At 37.1% G+C, this 20,196-nt stretch overlaps 1 protein-coding gene across 2 annotated transcripts in view; it reads left to right on the top strand.

Annotated features, from left to right (window-relative positions):
* Positions 1-20,196, top strand: part of MAP7D2 (MAP7 domain containing 2) — an 86,426-nt gene extending 66,230 nt beyond the window's left edge. The window contains exons 7-17 of one of the 2 annotated variants that reach the window (XM_067297141.1): positions 2,685-2,809; positions 3,933-4,060; positions 10,549-10,781; positions 11,171-11,297; positions 12,633-12,837; positions 13,016-13,120; positions 14,374-14,427; positions 15,092-15,170; positions 15,892-16,078; positions 17,723-18,002; positions 18,600-20,196. In XM_067297141.1, coding sequence (XP_067153242.1) covers positions 2,685-2,809; positions 3,933-4,060; positions 10,549-10,781; positions 11,171-11,297; positions 12,633-12,837; positions 13,016-13,120; positions 14,374-14,427; positions 15,092-15,170; positions 15,892-16,078; positions 17,723-17,972 — 1,493 coding nt within the window. In that variant the 3' untranslated portion in view covers positions 17,973-18,002; positions 18,600-20,196. Of the gene's footprint in view, positions 1-2,660; positions 2,810-3,932; positions 4,061-10,548; positions 10,782-11,170; positions 11,298-12,632; positions 12,838-13,015; positions 13,121-14,373; positions 14,428-15,091; positions 15,171-15,891; positions 16,079-17,722; positions 18,003-18,599 lie in introns of both variants that reach the window. The other variant, XM_067297136.1, reaches the window with a different exon arrangement.

The raw sequence follows: 20,196 nt of genomic DNA, 5'->3' as shown, positions 1-20,196 counted from the left end.
TTTTTTTGGAGGGGTACCTTTCTTTGCTGTTAAATCACTCTTTGTCTTTACATATGTATATTGAATATCTGTAGATAGATTATATAGTTTGATATTTGATTTTTGTTTAGAGGAAAAACATAGAGATACTAATTGGAACATATCAGTTCCAGTAATTATTCTTCTTTAAGAAGCTAAAAATTAGGGGTGATAGTTATTGCTCTTATCTGTAGATGGCAGTCTAAAACTCTTGTTTTGCAAACATCTACACAATTAATTTGTTTCCAGTCCTGCTAATACTTAGGCAAGCGCCTAATTTTATATACCTGCTACTTGAGTTGTCCTGATTTTAAAGTTATAACTGCTCATAAGTGTTTGCAGAAGGAAGAACTAAAGTTTGACAGCCTTTATGCCCTTTTATTCAAAAAACCGAAGCGAAGCAAAACAAACAAACAAAAACCCCGACCACCTTTCTGCAAAAGGAAACATTTTTTTTTCAGGATGAGTGGTTAGAACGTAAAGGGCTGATCACCTTGTGATCAGTGTTGTCATACAGCCTGGTTGAAGTATGCTCAAGTCCTCTATCTGTGCTCTTAATGCAAAGAGATTTAGAAGTGAGTTACAAAGTAAACATACTTTCTTTTGTGCATTACTTCTTTGTTGCAGTGTATAAAGACACTGGTATTGATTGGCTCTGAAATTATTTTTTTTCTACATTAAAAGTAACATCTGCTGGAAGCAGAACTGTTGTCATACAGTACTTTGCACGTAAGAAAATTCCCAGTTTACTTACTGTTCAGGGAGCAACTACTGGTAAGAGTGACCAAAAGCCAATTCAGAATTAGGTCAGTATATTCTGCTGAAAATGTTAAGGTGAATTGGCTGGACCACTCACAGAGGTTGTCTTCTGGGTTGTCTTTGATATTGAAGAAATCAATAGGGACTCTCTTTGCCTTTCCCGCTTACTTGCTTGCAAACTCTCAGTCTTATCTCTGTCATCATCGCAGGATCTTTAAAGCAGCACGCTGGCATGTGTCACAAGGCTGCAATTTGGCCTGCAGTTCTCCCTTCCCCTGGACTGAAACAGTGCTGATTCTGGGAATACTCTCTGAATCAGCGTCCTCTTGTCAGTTCCTTGCAAAGCCAGCGAGCGGTGGCTCGGGTTGCAAACAGCATCGATACTCAGAACAGCTGCTGACAGTCTTGTCAGTAATTGCCAGCAAAGGGGTGAGGGAGGATCTTCTGCTTATAGTATAAAATACATTTTTACCCTGGTTCTTCCACAGGCTTTGTGAGGGGTAAAAACATAATACCTGTTGAAAAGTTTTTCTCTCCTCAGGCAGGGACTTAATTCTGAGTTGGCACAGTGGCCTTTAAACCTCTCTCAGTAGATGCGGTAGCTTCCTGAACGGGGAATGGGGTCCTTCCTTTTTTATAAGCACATACTGTGCATCATGTTTTTGCAAAACTTGCTCTTCTGCATTTTCTGCAAGCTTGGAAATGAAGGTCCTCAATTTAAGACTCTTCCTCTAAAGTAATGCATTGTTAGCATCACTCTCAGTCAACATATCAAGGCAAGCAATAGTTACTGGAAATTTATGATTCATTTTTTTTTTATAGTTGAAGTAACAATACATATTTTATTTAGCAATTAAGATTTTAAACATTTTTCTTCATATTCAGACCACTTTTGCCAAATTGCTGGAAAATCAGTGAAGGAAAACGTAGGTTCAGTTAAACTTAGAAAGCATGCAAAAAGGCATCATGAGTAATTTTATGAGACTGTCCCCAATAAAAACAATTATGGAATTGTATTTTTTTCCTCTAAATTTGAGCATAATACTTTTCCACAGTCAATATTCTTGACTTCAATTGAATAAAATAAAAATGGAAACGCACTGTATCACTATGGTTGTAATTTGTCCCTGTTTTATTAATAAAGCATATACCCTGTTAATTGTGTTTTATATGTTTGTGAAAGTTTTATCTTGGAAGGCAATATGAACAAAAAACAGGAATAAAATATCCCATTTTAAAATATCCCATTCATATTGCAAATGAAAAGCAAATGTCCAAAAGAGGGCCCTATAAACGTGCAGTGAATGTGTCACACTCAAACTGATGTCTACCTCTAATAACAATAACTGAAATAACTACAGCAGCATTTAGTTTAGGACTGTTTTTTAAATTTTTTTAAGCATTATTATGCAAACTAATTAAGGTGTTTAGGAGCCTTTGCCATGTTTAGGCATTTTAGAAAATTCCCTCTTATTCCCTCACCCTTCATGTTTCAGAATATTTGTTCAAAAGTGATTCAGCTAGAATTATTTGATTACCCTTTTTAACTCTATGCAAAGGAAGCTGGTGTTTTCAGAACAGAAAAAAATCACAGTCATAGTTAAGTAATTCAAAGGGTATATGGGTAAGAGAGTGGTATCTGAGGTATAAAAATAAAAATTCTATAAAATATGTTAATTTCAGTTGAGGCATTTTTAGTAAATATGGGACCATGTCAAGTATGTGTTATATAGTGTGATTTTTAAAAAATGCTTTTAAAAAAACTTTGAAAATGACCTTTGTGATGTTGAACATTATAACATAAAAGTATGCCATTTTCTCCTCTCCCTTACTTCTCTGTCTGTGCTCCCTTTTGCTCTTGCTATTGTACTATAACTCGTTAGTATTCCATATCTGTCCTCGTGTAGCACCAGCTAGTCCTCTTAAATCTCCCTACAAGCCTTCCTCCACACGAAGCACTGACAGAAAGAAGGCAACTTCACCCTCCACTTCTGATGCCATGAAAGGGGCGACTGCAGCTGAGGTTACTCAGGTGGGTTTGGATTGTTTGGGGATTTCCCTCCCACATAAACTGATGTGGCTTCTGGTTGTTATCTTTCACTTTAGATTCATAAAACTAAAGTGATACCTCTTTGGTAAGAAATAGCAGTAAGAAAATGAGTCTTGCATGCCTCCGTTGGTTTCATGCTCCTGTTTAGCAACCTTTTAATATCTTCTTCTTTCTGGGAATCAATCGATCAATGTTAAGCAACGTTGTTTGGAACGGCCACACCATTATTTTCAGGGAACTGACATTTCTGGCACTGAAGTTTATGTTTCTGGACTTGCCTGTAACTTCTGGGAATGGGGATGACAAATAGGATGTCAGTACTGGGTATGACGATGAGTTAATCCAGTCTTGTTGGTTAACTAGTAAGCGTCCCATATTCTGGAAAGTTGCCAAGCATATTGGCAATGCCTCTGATTTATATCAATTGTTTAACTCTCTCTGTAGACATTTTAGATGCTCTCTGCTTAAAATTTGCATTATTGATCTACTGTAGTTTCCAGAAAAGCAAAGTCAAGTCATTTAGCTTGGTTGAGTCTACACATTGTAAGGTATATTTTAGAAAACTTATGCTACTGTTGTAAAACCTGTCACTTAAAGTCCTGTGTCTTGCAATAGTTAATATATACAGTAGAAGGATTCATGCCATATAAACGAGTTACGAGACAGAAGACCAAAGCTGGGAACTGAAGTTTTGTACAGCATATTCCTCAGCATGATTCAACAGTATTACATCTAGCAGCATTTATGCAAGTTGCCTAGGTGTACCACTGGCCTTGCTTAAGAGATGTTGCACATCAGTAGGATTTAGATGGTTTTGAAAATTCCATGCAGTGCCCCCCAGCACCGCCTGGAGAGGCAGTGCTTTGTTGGGGTGATACTAATCCACAACTTGTGTACCATGTCCATGCAAGACATGATTTTTTTTTTTTAATACTTATTTAAAGTAAAAGATTATATACCTCAGTTATAAGCTGGGGTTGAAAAAACTTTCATCTTAAATATATGTTGTGCAAATCTGCTTATATGCCCTCTTGTTAATAAAACTATCTAATATATTTGAAGTGTTGCTTCTAAGTATGAATACTAAAATTAACTGGTTTTCTAGACTGAGAAGATAAAGAAAGAGAAAAGACCAACAACACCTGGTTCATCATCTGGTATGGGATCTCCGCTAAGAAGGTCTGATTCTCCTGCTGCCCTGTCCAGAAGATCTGCATCACCTGCAACACCTAAGTATGCCTTTCTTATTAGTGATCTAATACATGCAGAGAACTTCTTGTTGCCTATAAAGAAGCTATAGATTCCTAAGGAACTTCCTTAGAAGCATTGCATAAAATCCAAGTAATTTGAGTTCTTCATATATATAACCTATATATATATATATAACACACACACACATATACACAGAAAGAGAGAGATGTAGATAAACAGATGTAATATATGTAAAATTGTGTTAAGAGGCACTTCTCTGCCTTTTCTCAGTCTTTAGAAACTATCGCTGTGCATCTACTTTTCATTTGGTAACTTCTATTAAATTTTATTTAAGATTCAACGTATTTATTTTTAAAACATGCTTACATGCTTTTGTTTTATTTGGTTTTGAAGAAATTCTGCCTAATGTGAAGAAATGCACAGAATGTGAACATTAAGTAGAAATTTCAATATGTAAAATACGCATTTCCTTTTGCTGACACGACTGCCTGGGTCCATGAATATGCTTACTATGAATCATCTAAACCCGCAGTTTTAATCTTTGTTTCTTTACAGACCTTTGTGTTTTCTTTCATACAGACTTGTGGACCAATAGCATAGCTAGGCTTAATGGCAATTGAGTTGCTTTCCTTAATTGTTTTTTGTGGACACTCCACGTACCACAGCTTGAAATTCACTAGTCTAAACCAATTTGTCTTCAGCTTCATTAGAGCAGGATACTAAGTTTGACTCAAATGCAGAAGTACGTTGGAGTAATCATGGTCTACAGTAGTTGTCTCTTTCTTTTATTTTTTTTCCTGAAGTCTTTTCATGAGCCCCACTTTTGTCTGTCTCAGAAATGATCTCCGTTTGTCTGATTATAAATACTGTTTTTTACCTGAACCTGACCATATTTTGAACCACTCTTACTAACCCCTTTTTGACAAATTTCTTCTGCTTAAAAAACTAGCTAATATTCCTTTTCTGTTTCAGCTTTGTGTACATAGCCCTTTATGGAGGATGATTTTTGTGTGTGAATCTGGTATTAGACAAAATATGGGAAACTGTCTGGCTCTGTCCTGATGGACAGTCTTTCTGTTCCAGACATACTCTTTCATGCAACTGTGAAATTGCAATTCTTTGTTCAATTTCCATTATGGGCCACAGATCCTTAAACTTTCAATATTATATATATACAGTCACCAAATTCCAAACTGTGTAATTTTGCACATAACGGAATGATAAGAATTTACGTAACAGGAAACGTTAATGACTAATCAGCTGAGGAGCAACTTTTTTCAGTACAATTTTGAATAGATCTTTGTGCAGTGGCATTGCAAAATGTAAAGAGAAAAGTTTGAGCTACAAAAATATGTATTACTCTGTAAGTTGCTGGTATTCCCTGTTCAGAGAGTATCTGTCAGTTCAGTCAACCAGTATAAAAGACATACCAAGAAGCATAAACAGTTAAACAAAATCATTGGAGGGAAATGGATTGCTGACAGTGAAGCACTTCATGATGGGCAGACACTGAAGAAGTTGGTATAGCTCGTTCTAGAGACACACTAAACAAAAAAATGATTTTGAGAAACAAACAGATGTTTAGTACAGCATGCAGGAAAGTTTGTCCAGTTGTGATTCGTAGAACTAATTTCCATAAAACGGTAGATAAAGATTGAGACTTTTTTTCCAGGAGATGCTTGTATAAATTTTGAGAACCATTTTCTAGGAAAATGTTTTAATGTCTGTAAGGAATATAAACTATTGTTTTTAGAGGAAGAAGCAGATGCTGTATGGAGGAATTAAGAAGCCTACTGGTGGCTTATTCTGTGGTTGTGAGCCACAGATAGTTCTTCTTCCCCCCGCCCCCCGTCTTCCTCAAGAGGATCTAGTTCTGACGGCTAGAAATGTGTTACTGAGCATTTAATCTTAACATGGCCCAATTAGAACACCATCCTTGACCTTGAGAGATACACCAAAGAGAATTTAAATCCATGTTTGTTACTGATTCCAGAAAGACAGTTCTGCTTCAGCACTCTTGAAACTTCCTCTCAGAAATTAAAAAAAAAAAAAAAAAATCCTGATTGGCATATTATATAAAAATACACACCTCTTCATACAACTCAAATGACAGATGATGATCTGGCTGGTCACTGGATTTAAATGTAGGGAGTCAGGCTTTGGGAACTTTCTGTTAGCCTGTCTAATCTTTCCTTTTCATTAAAAATTATCTGTGGAGCTTAAGAATATTTTGAATTCTCTTTCAACAGCTAGCTAGAGGATGGCCCAATTCAAGGTTTTGAACACATCTAAAGTAATGCAGCTTTCGAATAAAAGAGTAATATTACATAGAGCTATTGTGAGTTTGTGTTCTTTTAAGAAATGTAAAAGAGAAATGAAATTCTCTTTTCTCTAGCTGGAAAAGATCAAAACTAAGAGTGAAAGAAAACTTATTTTGAGAAAATACCACAGATAATAGAGCAAAAATGTGAGCACCCAGGAGTAGTATTTGATCAGAGCAATCTCAGAAAGAATGCTCAAGAACATGGAAGTCTTTAGTGTGGTTTCAGCAGAGCTTTCGTTGATAGGAATAATAGGGAGATGGGAGGAAAAAAAAAATGCAGCAATGCCAGAGCTGCTGACTTCTGATTTAAAATTACCCTTCTGAACTGCTGTAACCAATGACCTGTCACGTACCTGGCTTTTAAAGAAAGCACACTGTTCTCTGCCTTGCTGCTTATGTTCAAAATTGGATGTGACCTCTGACTCTGTAGTGCTACATGTACTTTATGCTTGGCTAAAATAAGCTCAGGACTCCTCTTGTGCTGTTCCTGAGACATGCTTCTGCAGTATGGGCTACTGCTGTCCCTCTTTAATTCAAATAAGAGGCATTTTAATATAAGCATCCGTGGATCCTCAGACCTGATAGAGATGCAGTGCTTGCAGAAGCCATGACAAGAATAGTTTCTTACCAGCTGCTACCCCCATGCCAGCACAGGGGTTTAGGTGAGATAATTACAGCTGTTAAATTTATTTTGTACCTTCGTTGGGAGGAAGATGCTTCCTGTACATCTGTATTCTTTAAAATTTAGTGACTAAGATCAGCCAACTTTCCGGTAACTAAGATGCTACCATTTCATGGATTTTTGAGAGTCTTTTTCTTAATTCTCCGATCTTCATATTATAAGGCACAGTTCTACATTCCCAGTTCTTAGGAGGATTTCATTACTTCCCCACAATTTCCTCCAGGGCAAAAATAAAGTACTTTTTAAACATAAAAAAAAAAAAAAGGTATAAAGGTACACTAGATGTTAAGTAGACCCATATGCAAGTGTTTATACATTTCCCTTAATGATCCCATTTTATGTTTTCATAACCAAGTTTCGCCCCTTCTGGTAAAAAGTAGCATCATCTAAACATTAGTAGGAGTAATACTTTTTTCCAATAACAATTTTTTTCAGTGTTAGAGGTGCCAGATGACAATATGTTTAAATAAAAGGTGGAAAGCACTGTTCACTTAATACTTTTTACTGGCATCAAATAAATTTGAAAATTTCTGAATAAAGATTCTTATTGCTGTTAGCTTTTCTCTACTTTCCACTCCTTGCACTATGCTGTTGGCAGCATAGTGCATGTTGGGAATTCAGGAAGTATTTCCATTGGGCCAAACTGGCAGAAGCTGGTGATTTTTTCCCCCATATTCTCAATAACAACATGGCAGAAACAGAGTTGAATCTAGACAAGCAGATTTAGTGATTTAATATTAGGGACTTGCAGGAAGGTGTAATTTGTTGATACTTGCAACCTTGAGAGATACTCTGTCACTCTATTTTTTACATGCTTCTCCCTTTTAGTTGCTTTAAAACAAGTAAAGCCATATTTGTTCTTTCAGCAGTAAGATCTGTAAGAAAAAAATTCCATAAGTCTAAAAGTTCAAAGCTGTATTACTTAAACAATACATTTAGCACGTTTCTTGTCCAACAGGTAAGTTGTACGGCCTGTCTGCTATAATCCCGATGCAGTGCAAGATACATAGTTCTCATGACTAGACTCCTTCCTACCAACCTCTTAAATTTAAACTGATTGTCATGTCTTTATTAAAGAACAATTTCTTCTTTATTATTACTAAAAATGACTGAGCCTTAGTTATAGGACTGTTTTGTTCCTCCTGTCACAACAAGTTAAATTAACAGCATTAAAAAGTGAAATTAAAATTTAAATTAAAAGAATTGCAAGAAGTATGTGGTGAAGTCAGAAACGTAAAGCCAAGAGAGCAGAAGGGACTACACTTTGAAAAAGTGTCTGATTAACAAGAAGCATCCTCTGGGCTTGGAGAAACATAAGAAAGGCTGTTCCCTATCTTATTCACACATTTTTTATGAAATGTAGTTGGAAATGACTGTAATGGTAAGGCACATGTGTGAGCCATGTGCCTATGTAGGTGGGGACCTCAAAGTCTCTGCCCTCATCTTTAAGAAAGCTTGAGAGTCCATCTATATCCCAGAGAGGAGAAAACTAAAGACAGTGCTAAAAACAGACCAACCACAAACTAACCAATGTCATTCTCTTCTCCTATCACTCCTATCTTTTACTAAAGTAAAAGATCTGGAAACACTATGAATTCCCTCTGTATACCTCCCAAAGCATGTTTCCATCAGGGAGCAGCCACTGCATGCTGCCCTGCAAGGGAGGGCAGGCCAGGAGCTGCGAGGGACAGCGGGCAGGCAGGGACAGGGACCTCACCCGCAGGGCCCCAGCCCACAGCACCCAAAAAGGCAGCCAGGGCAGGTCTGGTGACAATGACCAGGGGTCAGCCAAGAGGCCAGCGATGGCCAGGTAAGGCCGTAGTAATGAGGCAGGTCTGAGGCTAAGCCAGGGCATCAAGTCAGGATCAGCAAGGTCTGAGGCCAGGCACAGGCATACCTACAACGTAGCTTAGGCAAGGACCAAGGGCAAGGGCCTGAGCTTACGTGGGGCTCCTGGGCTCCCGGGCAGAGGGTGCCTAGGTTGAACCCTGGATCTGGCTGGATGCAGTAGTTCCAGCAGGCCCAGGGCTTTTGGAGTCTCTGATGGCTCTTCAGCGGGAGCAAGAGAGTACGGACAGTGCAGCACTCTGTGATCTTTGCCTCCCCACAAACAGGGTTTAAATGAGCTCGCTGTCTTCTGGTGTCTCGACCTCTTTCAAATGCAGCATGATACGCTGGAAAGAAACCTTTCTTTTCCCAAGCTTGAGTTGAGGCGGTGGAGGAAAGACTCATGATTTGTATCGTCTTCTCCATAATATAAATGCTGTTTTGGGTGATAGTAGTCTCTGGCCACACAATACTATAGGTAGATTTATACAAAACTTTGCACTCTAGTCCATTAATTTTCAACCATTCATAAATGTTCACATTTTTCATGCTTATGGTCTCTTAGAAGGAGTACATAGTCCAGAAAGCATCATGTTGTAATACATGAAACTGTATATTGTGTAGATGAAAAAAGGTGGTAAGGGATAATACATTTGTATCCTAATTGCATATCTGTAAGAAAGGTTAAAACTGCATGTGTAATGTCCACCTTAATGTAAGATTATTTTTTCTAGTGGGACTCAACATAAATCACTTTTTCTTTTAAGATCGTAATCTGTTTTACCTCCATAATACTTAGTCACACAGTCTTTCTTAATGTTACAAGTATTTAATATTAGTTACTGCTGCTATATAAATAATAAATAGTGTTTGTATGTAGTTTTATGTTTCCTTGTAATCTGTTCTCTTTAATATGCACGTATTTTCACTGACTATCAAGTATCTTTACCCTTTCACTTTCTAAGAACTGACTTCAAGGTTATCACACAATCTAAAGTATGCAACAGGCGAATGGGCTATCAGCAGCGCTGCTGGCATGTAGTGCTGTTGCCACAAGTGCAGCTGTGTAGAAGATCCCAGGGCCTCAGTTTTGAGCCTTCAGTCTGTTGTCTTGATGCTGATTAAAGCACTGAAATAATGGGGCTGACTGTAGAATGATTTGGTCAGTTCTGTCTCTTCTTGTGCTGCCCAGCTTTACGCTGGTATGTAGCAATATTTGATGCTGTTTTAGAAAATCAGATGCTATTAGAAAAAGACCGTGTTTGAGAAGGCTGTATTCAGATGAAAGCATCACACTACAACTCATCATAATTGCTCCAGACAGAAAGCAGTTGTAGCTTTGCTTTAAATGCTGAGATGAGCTATTGAACACAATAATGTTGACAAAATTATTTATGAAATGGCAGTTGGTAGTCCATGATTTCATATTGCTTTCCTACAACTCAGACAATATTTTTGATCTTTTATATCAGACTTTTCTGTAATCATTTGCACTTGCTTGATAATTTCCTGCATTTCAGGTTTGGATTGTTTTGCCTCCAGGGTATTTTCTATGCAGTATTGTGCAAAACCGCTGATGTTCCTGTGTAGCCAGAGACAAGAAGAATCATATTTGTAAAGATGGAACTTCATTACCAGTTGCATAATGGACTCTTTGACTTTTGTTTCCCTCATCAGGACAGTTGCAAAGACTTATCCTCAGTCTCCTAAAAATGCCAAACAATATCCAGCTTCACCTGTGAAGCATCGTGCCACTTCTAATCTCAGCCAGGAAACTCCTAAAAAGAAAGCGGACAAGGAGAAGGAGAATGTCAGTCATCAAAAATCCTCAGGAGCGCGCACTGATGAGGCAGGTCAGGTAGCTTCTGAGAAGCACGTGCCTTCTGCAGGAAAGACTGAAAGTAGTGAAGGTGAGTGTTATTGCAAGAAGGTATTGCAAGGTACTGTGGGTCCATGAAACTTTTAAACAATGAGGTTCTGTTCTCTTCCTGAAGCTACTCAGTGATGGGTTTATGAGTACCTGTAAAGGTACCTACTGGAACCAGTAATTGTATAATTCTCACCAGGCAACCCATGTTTGGAAAATATTTGTTGCTAATGGGAATATGAAAATGTTGAAATCCAGGGATGCTCTTACTTATCCCATGTTTCATCTGCTGAAAGTGCTGATACATGCTTTGGAAAAGCAAGGATGGCTTAATGGTGTGAACCAGACCCATTTCAGCCACTGTCCAAGTGTGGAAGTGCTGGGCACTCTCTCATATCCCTGCCTAACTTTCCAACCTTGATGTTCTTCCAGGGAAGCTCACAGCAGGAACAACTGATGCAGAAGAAGCTTCAAAAATTCTAGCTGAGAAAAGGCGACAGGCACGCCTGCAAAAAGAACAAGAAGAAAGGGAGAGACAAGAAAGAGAAGAGCGGGAGAGGTATCTCTGTTAATTTGTGCAAATTAGTGCCTAATAATAATGTCTCTCTACTACTTGTACTGTGGACTGTACTGACACACAGTCCTTGTCCCAAAAAGTTTATAACCTGTACCATTGAAGATGCTAGAAACTGTGCTGTTTTGAGAATCAAGGCAGCTATTCAGGAGCTGACATTTAAGTCTTTATTTCTTTAAATTTTGACCCATTATTTATTAGTGTCTTTTGCAGTCTTTGTCTAGTACAGTTAGAAAATAGTAATTTTGCCCCTTTAAGAAGTCTGAAGACACAATCATTCATCCAAATACTTCAAATGTGTCCACACTGCAGTCTGCAGGACAGTGTAAAAATACTTGAGGTAGTTTTAAACGAGCTAGTCCATGCAGAAGGAGCAATTTTGCAGTAACAATATATGCCTTAGACTGCCAGGCATCTTGCAACAAATCAAGCTGAAATGGATCTCCCTGCCCAGCTCTGTCATGGGCACTTGAGGGCATTAACAGTGTGAGCACAGTGAAGTTTGCTGTGTCTAACCATGAAACGCTGGCTCTCTCCTGGGAATGAGCTTTTAGGTTGTTCTCTGCGTTGGATGCTGGTTGCAAGTGTCAACAAATTACACCTTCCTGCAAGTCCCTAATATTAAATCACTAAATCTGCTTGTCTAGATTCAACTCTGTTTCTGCCATGTTGTTATTGAGAATATGGGGGAAAAAATCACCAGCTTCTGCCAGTTTGGCCCAATGGAAATACTTCCTGAATTCCCAACATGCAAAGTTGAGAATGATCAGTAGCCAAAGCAGCTCTTGAATGAGATGACCGAGGGGCGTGACCTCCCTGGGCTGGGCAGTGACCAGCATAGATTTAACATACCACTGCGCTTCATGGGCTCTGTTTGCAGCTTCTTGTGCAGCCTATTTATCTTCAGCTGAAATGAAGGAAGGAAGGATTTCCTTGTTTATGAATACCAGCATTCTGGGCCTGAAATGATATACAAGGAAGAGGGACATTTTTACTTTTGAACCTTACAGAACATTATTTCTTTATATTCTATTTGAAATCAGAATTAGCATGTTTTCTTTTTTCTTTCTTTAATCATGCTGTTTTTTAAAGGGAAATATAATTTCTGTGAAATATTTTATGGAAGAGAAATAAGATTGGAATAGAAGTTTAATAGTCATCTGAATTCTGGATGTGCACTCAACCTCTTTGTATCTCTGCATTTCCATAAAAGTGTGTACTGAAGCATTTATTAGTTGATGCCGATTGTATGCCAAACATATAATAGGATTCATACTAAACAATATGAAACATTTTAAAAATACTGGTATATTCTTGCAGGCTTGAAAAAGAAGACCAGAAGAGAAAGGCAGAAGAAGAAAGACTTCATCTAGAGGAAGAAGCTCATAAGAAAGAGGAGGAAAGAAAACGTGAAGAAGAAGCAGCTAGAAAAAAGGCAGAAGAAGAAGCCAGGAGGAGAGCTGAGGAGGAGCAAATGCTAAAAGAAAAGCAAGAAAAAGAGCTCCAAGCCAAACTTGAGAAACAGGTATCATCTCAATTACAGATATGAAACTTTTTGTATTTTAGAAGGTTGTTATTGCTGTAACTCTGCCAACAGTAATATGGATATATCTGTATGTATGTGGATATATAAGATAGTACAGTATCTGGTAATCTGCCTGAAATAAATAATGGACCTATAATATTTTACACATTTTGATTAGAAGGAAGAAGCAGAGATCAAAGCCCGTGAGGCAGCTGAACAACTTCGTCTTGAAAGGGAACAAATCATGCAGCAAATTGAGCAAGAAAGACTGGAGCGGAAGAAGGTAGCTACTTGTTTCTCATTTAAGATAATTATTTCATTTCTTGTTTAAATACACAAACCCAGAAGTTTACCCATTAGTGTCTACAAATAATAATCTGGATAAGATTACAGATCGCTATTTTTGCCTCATGTAATATATGCTACTTGCAAGTTAGAAGAACATGGACATCAAAATCTGTAATGACGTGGAATTACTAAGGCAGATGGCTTTCTACTAGACATTGAACCAAATACAGAATTGGCCTCTACCCACAAAGTTAAATACCTGAGAAAAATATGGAATGACATGCTAAGGCAAATGGTGGTTATTGCCCAACTGGGGACATCACAGACTATTGAGGAATATGAGTGACTTTGTTTTAAAACTTACTCAACAAAAGCTCCATGTTTTTAATTGAGAAAGTCAATGTGATTAAAAAACAGGTTTCCTCCCACCTGGCTTGTCTCTGGTTACATACATTATGCAGTGGCAGCATGACTGTCTGGCTACTATTGCAACTGTTTCTGCACAAGGAAATGGCTGGAGCTGCATAATTTAGCTTTACATACAGCTCTGTGGCGGCAAAGAGGGAACAACTGCAGAGCTGCACAGTACAGAACCTCTGTCCGGTTGTAAAAGGTCATCTTTCCACATATGTTATTCCGGTATGTTATTTTTAACTGTTTACCACTGTGCTGGAGGCACGTTACAGTTGCAGATTAGAATATCAAACCAAAATGACTTTAAATCTGAACATTTCCTTTCACTCTGGTGCAAGGAGACAAGATTTGTTGAGAGATTTTTAATGAGCAAAGAATTAAAAAGTGATTTTAGAGTAACACCTGCCACATTTCCATCAGGAATAACTTCAAATACTTCATTTTACTCCTCCATTCCAGAAAGCCTAACTATTTAAAAAGCAACTGTTTGGAAATAGTTGGAAAAGCAACTAGATGGGAAATGATAGCTGTTGTTAAATAAATGTCTTGTTTTGGAACAGAGCAGAACTCATGACTGCAAACACCTGGTACTAAATGTTTATCTCTAAATTGTATCTAGTGAGAAAGTCATGTTTTGTGAGACAGGATGCATAAAAGCCAACTCCCATCTGTTTTTTAATCTTTTGTTTTCTTTATTTGTTTTCTTATTTATCTTCCCTTTTTCAGGACAGGCAGGGATGAAGTCATCATAGTAGAGAAACACATTGCTTTATCAGTCTCTCAAGTTAAATATGTCATCTGCCTTCTAATGCTCTAGTTTATTTTGATTTCTAGAGAATAGATGAAATAATGAAGAGAACAAGAAAGAGTGAAACACCAGAAATAAAGGTATGAACAGTGTGCGTTTGGGTTTTTTTTGTTTTTGTCTTTAGTTAGTTAGTTAGTTTATAACCCATATGTGAAAACTGAACTCTAGCGTGGTTCCATGTTAGTAGGTATACTTAGGTATACTCTGTCCCCAAATCTTAGGTGCATTTTAGAGCTCTACTAATCCTCTGTCACAGTTATTGTTGTGCCACTGCTATGGAGACCCAGCTTTGTGCAACTGTTGTAGACTCACCATCCAGCAAGGTGGGTAGAGCCCACTCCTTGATGGTAGTACTTGGTGCTGGAGCTGGAGCATCTGCTGGTGTCATAGATCTTCTCCAGCATTGTATCAGCCAGTGTGAACTGGTTACTGAGCTCCGTGTATTAAGCCTGTCAGGAATGTAGGATTGAGAACAGGCAGAGTCTAGTTTTCACTTCTATTTTATGTTTTCTACTAAGGAAACTGTCTCTTCAGTTACTTTAATAAGCTCCCTGACCTTTCAAATAGGGATTTGTTTTTTTCTTTGAAATAAAGGAAATTCCTATGCTTAACAAAAAAATATCTTCTATTGCGTTGGACCACCTGCCTGCCATGGGCACTCTCCCAAGTTCTGAGTCCAATCAGTTTCATCAAAGTTGCAGTCCTTCATCCAATACAGTTAGTTGATCTATTACTTGATTACAGAAGGAGGAGCCAAAACTGGAGATACCATCAACTTTGAATGTGGAAAAGCAACCAAAAGCCCTTGTTCTCAACCAGCCAGGTAAAACTTGCCTTATTTTTCTGACTTGTTTTCACAGTTAGTTCTTTTTAAGAGATTTGTAATCTCAGAGCACTGTATTATCACAAGTTCTTAGCTTTCATCTCAAAAAGGAACAACTACATTTGTGTGAATGTGTCGAATGTTAGAAACTAGAGGCTCACCTGTTGTTTTGCCACTTAAGTAGAAGCAGAAGAAAGTTTCTCCTCCACACAGTACCTGAGATAACATTTATGTAAATGAGAAGTTCCAGCCTGCAGATTGGTTTGGTTGCTGAGTTCTACATTCTAGTTTTGTAGATACAAAATTTTGCACACAGTCAAGTTTGCAAGTTTTTTATAACATTGCTCTATATTTCTTGCATTTGATATGACTTGATGAAAGCAGCATATGTATTTTAAGAATTATCAGAAAAAGGTAGCTGTGGAATTTATCTGTATTGTGTTTATTTGCACCAGCCCAAGGCTTTTAGTACATGACATAAAAGATAAGAAGCCAGAAGAAAATGTATTTAAATTTAAAAAATGTAGCATAGAGAGCAATTTTAGAGTGGAAAGGAGGACTGACAATATACTACAATGAGTCATAGATGAAATTGGCTCCTACTGTATTGTCAGTCCTCCTTTCTACTCCATGTATAACTTAAAAGCATTTCTGATTTTTTTTTTAAAACAATTTAAATAAAGATATTGCTACTGTCATATTTTCTAACCTTCTTTTTCAGAGATCAATGGATTGGAAACCTGCCTGAAAAATAAGAGCTCAGAAAGTGCTGCCTCTGTAATCCCATCCCAAGATGTAGTTGCTAATGGACTTAAGTCAGTTTCGGGAATTATTCAGCTGGAAGCTGTTGATGGGAAAACTAACAGCATGGAAGATTCAACAGATGAGGTTCAGTCTATGGATGTGAGGTATGGACCATATCTACTAGTAGAAATCATGGAATTCATATTAGCCATGTCTGAAGTTTTCAATTTATTTTTTAATACTCACTCCTCTGCTTCTCGCCTACCCCACAATGTGTCAGTCTGGTGTCTGCTGTTTGGTGTACTCCCACTGATTATACATGCTTCTGTCAAGATGCAAATGCTTAGCTTCAGACTAGAGTCAACAGAGCTTCATCTTGCTCTCATGCACTGAAAAAAGTACTGAAAACCTTCTATGGTTCTTACAAATTTCTTACAAATTTGCCCAAACCTTTCAGATTGTTCTGAAAATTCAGGATGCGTTACTGTGAAAGTAATTACTGTAGATATTGTTCAGATGCCACCAGTTTTTTATTTGTATCAAAATTGCATGAGCTCCATATAAACAGAATAAAATACTAAATTCATAATTTTCTTGATAAATTGAACAAATATATGCAAATCAGTAAATAACTTCCTGTTTATTAATACTGTTGAATTTTGATGGGAAGATCTGCATGAAAGGAGGATGTTGATAATTTAAGGTTGCTATGGGAAATCTAGCTCTGAATTTTAAACATGGCATTTTGAGACTGTAGTTCCCTAATCAGCAAGTCAAATTAACCCCTTATACTGTTTCAGTACTTCCAATAAATCTGCATAAGAACATAAGAAATGCCATACCAGGTGAAACCAGAGGTCCATCTAGGTTATTACTCAGTCTCAGAGAATAGCAATAAGAAAAAAATAGTCAGGGAGAGCCCCGCCACTTTCTGCAATCCAAGACCACACGGAAGTATGGTTTAAGGGATATGGGAGGGTACACCTCTCCCTTTCTAGTATCCACTGATGGACCTGTTGCCAATGAGTTTGTCTAACTCCTTTATGAACTTGCTGATACTATTTGCATACGTGTCCTCATCTAGCAGCAAGTCCCACAGCTCAGTCCCACTAGGAAAAGTATGTTCTTTGATCTGTGTTAAACCCAATCTCTTGCTAGCATTATTGAGCACACCCTAGCTTTTGTGTTGCAGATTTGATGCTCAGTAGTTCTGCTCTCAGCCTATCCACCGCCTTCATGGTTTTAGAAATCTTAGTGAAACCCCTTCTCTGCCTTCTGCTCTCCAAACTGAAATGTGTCCCAGTGTTTCTAGTCTCAGCAAGGGGTCAGCTGGTCACAACACTTGTTAGATTAAATTTTCTGGGATTTCTATGTCTGAAGTATATCACAAGATCTTAAGAAATATATTTTTATTTAGATTGTGAAATGTGAGTACTTTAGGTAAAGGTTGCAGGATCAGGACAATAATTTGCAAGATGTAATAAAAATAGTATATTTAAGTAATGGAATGGTGCAGGTACTGAAATAATAGCTGTTCAATAGTTGTTCAGTAAACCACCAGATATTAACTACCAGAAATGTAATCTTAAGAGATAAATGTTCACATCACACAGACACCACGACCATTATTTTTTAAGGAATAATCTCTTTTTGTTTGGAGTAGGATATATTTTAGATAAAGGCTTGCTGCAACTAGCCTTAAGATAAATAGTAATTTTTTTTTCTGTCAGAAGATTAATTTGATTTTTGCTTAATGAAAAGTCACACACCTTTGTTTCTGCATCTTCTTTCTTTTATCTTTTGTGTAGCCCGGTTTCAAAAGAAGAACTCATCTCTATCCCTGAATATTCACCCATGAATGAACTCATGCCCAGTGTTTCTTTGGACCAAAATGGGACAAGTAATGCCAAGGCTCTTGAAGATCTTTTGGATTTTACAGGCCAAGCTACTTACTCCAAAATCTCCAGTGAAACCATTAGCCTAGATGACTGTAACAAAAACTTGATTGAGGGATTTAACAGTCCAGGACAGGAAAATACACTTAATTCTATTTGTTAACAACCTTGCTTTTTTGCAAAACAGATAAAGGTACAGTATTGTGATAAACACCTTAAATACAATAACTTGCTGTGATTACTTATGAGCTTTCTAGAAGAATGTATCAATGGTAAACAGCATATGTGGAGAGAGGAAGAGAGCTGGTCTCCAGGATATTTAAATTTAGCATAATCTTTCATATTCACAGCTCTTAAGTTGGCATCATATGTGAACTGAATGCATCATAGCAACTGAAAGTATCTGGTAAATTAAACACTTCATTTATCCATTCAGAATATAGTGAAAAGAGAGTTGTTTTTTCTCTTCATTAATTATATACTTTTCCTACAAGTCTTTGGAGCCCATTAGCATGAAGAAAGCAGTTAAAAGTAGGGCCAGCCTAGAAAATGGTAATTATTGTTGCTGCTTACCCTTTTTCACTGCTGTAATATTTGCAACACGATGTAGAATAATTTATCCTGGAAAGCCAGCAAATTACGTGAAAAAAAGTATAGTAGGATTTAACAACAGTTTTAAAATACAATGCCACAGACAATTTTAACAAAAGAGTGTATTCTAAATTACAAAACTGAAGTCATCTTACTTGCATAGCTCACTTGGTTTTCTTTCCTTTCATTTAATTGACAGAGGTAGCAGTTTGTGGAGGATATCTATCCCTGTGATGCTACTGGCAGTAAAATATGAGCTCGTCACTTGAAAAAGCTTCTGCAGTCCTTGAACACTGGATTTCAAATAATCAGAGTTGAATATAACTTTGTCTTCCCAAGGGATACGTTGAATAACTGGCTGCTTTTGGTAAAAACTGGTGACCTAGAGCCTTGGTAGTTTCAGGGAAGACTGTGTGTGCATTAGAATTTGAGCTTTAGCTGCTAATAAAGCACTTATTCTTTTAATTTAAAATTCATCTGAACACTTCACTGTGATTTTTTTTATTTTCACTGTGCATTTTATTTTAAAATCATTCTTCCTTAAGTTTTCTCATTCATCTATTTAGATACCTTTTTCTTGTAAATAATGATGAGGTTTGCCCACAGTGCATTGAAATGAAATACACTGTACTCTAGTTTTGTGCCTATCTTTTTTTTTTTTTTTCTTTGCCGTTAATAAGGAATTCTTGGCAACTTTTATGCAGGTGTATAATTCAAAGCTGTAGCTGAAGAGGCAAGAAAAGTATACAGCTGCTGGAATCAAAAAGAGCCTTCTTATTAACTGTGGAGTGTAGGAGTTATCCCTTTATGATTATGTTGACATTTTTAGTCACTAGTGGCAGTTACTGGTTAATGCTAATAGTCCTGGAGCGACTATCACTTATGTGTTAAAATCATACTTGTAACACCTGTAAACAATGTAGGCAAAATGCCTAGTATAATCCCTTAATATGTATTGTATAACTGTAGTAGATCCAAATGAGTATGTCAAGGGGGTCAGATAACACGTTAATCTTTGGAGATACAGACACTTGGTTAATACCAGCAGGCTTTCAATCATGTGGAGAAGTATTTTGTCTTCCTATAGGCTCAGCAACAACAAAATATAGTCAGCAGCAAAACAATAAAAAAAAGTTGCAGCAGAAATCCAAAAGCTGAGAGACACAGTGAACGCTGCTAGCCTCCTTAATATTCTATAAGCATCTGTATGGAAAAATTCACATCAAAAATGTATAATGTGTAGACATTATGTGCCATACAATGTTAATTTTATTTCTGTTGGTGAACTATGATAACTTTTATGCTAGATCATGTGCTGCTTTGAAGACATTTTTGTCCAGTTCCTTATTAAAAAAAAAAAAAGAAAGAAAGAAAGAAATACAAATCTGTTTGGAAATGAACACAAAAAAAGTGAAAACTTTTTTTTTATATGTAAGGGAGTTCACAGTATAGCCTGAGCTCACTTGTAGCCCTGTTCTTGTGCTTTTTAAAGCCAGCAACAGGAAAGTAACCAATGAAATTGTGTGTGATAAAGAAAGCATACCTACAACAGTCCAACTCTATTTATGTTAGTGTACTTCAGGAAAAAAAACTTTCTTTTGACTGTGCAGTAAGCTGTAGCATGATACTGTGTCTTCCAAATTAGTCCTACATTTATTTCCTAAATAAAAAACAAACAAAAAGTTTGTTTTGCTGTGATACATTGTGTTTGACAAATGTCACATTATATTTTATTATGGTGTCATTGTATAACCTGTAGATTTCTTCATTTGCATGACATGTATAGCATGTATAAA

The sequence above is a fragment of the Apteryx mantelli genome, chromosome 1, assembly GCF_036417845.1.
Source record: "Apteryx mantelli isolate bAptMan1 chromosome 1, bAptMan1.hap1, whole genome shotgun sequence".
NCBI classification, from domain to species: domain Eukaryota; kingdom Metazoa; phylum Chordata; class Aves; order Apterygiformes; family Apterygidae; genus Apteryx; species Apteryx mantelli.
Note: the sequence above shows the minus strand (reverse complement) of the source record. Positions and strands in the feature narration are given on the sequence as shown.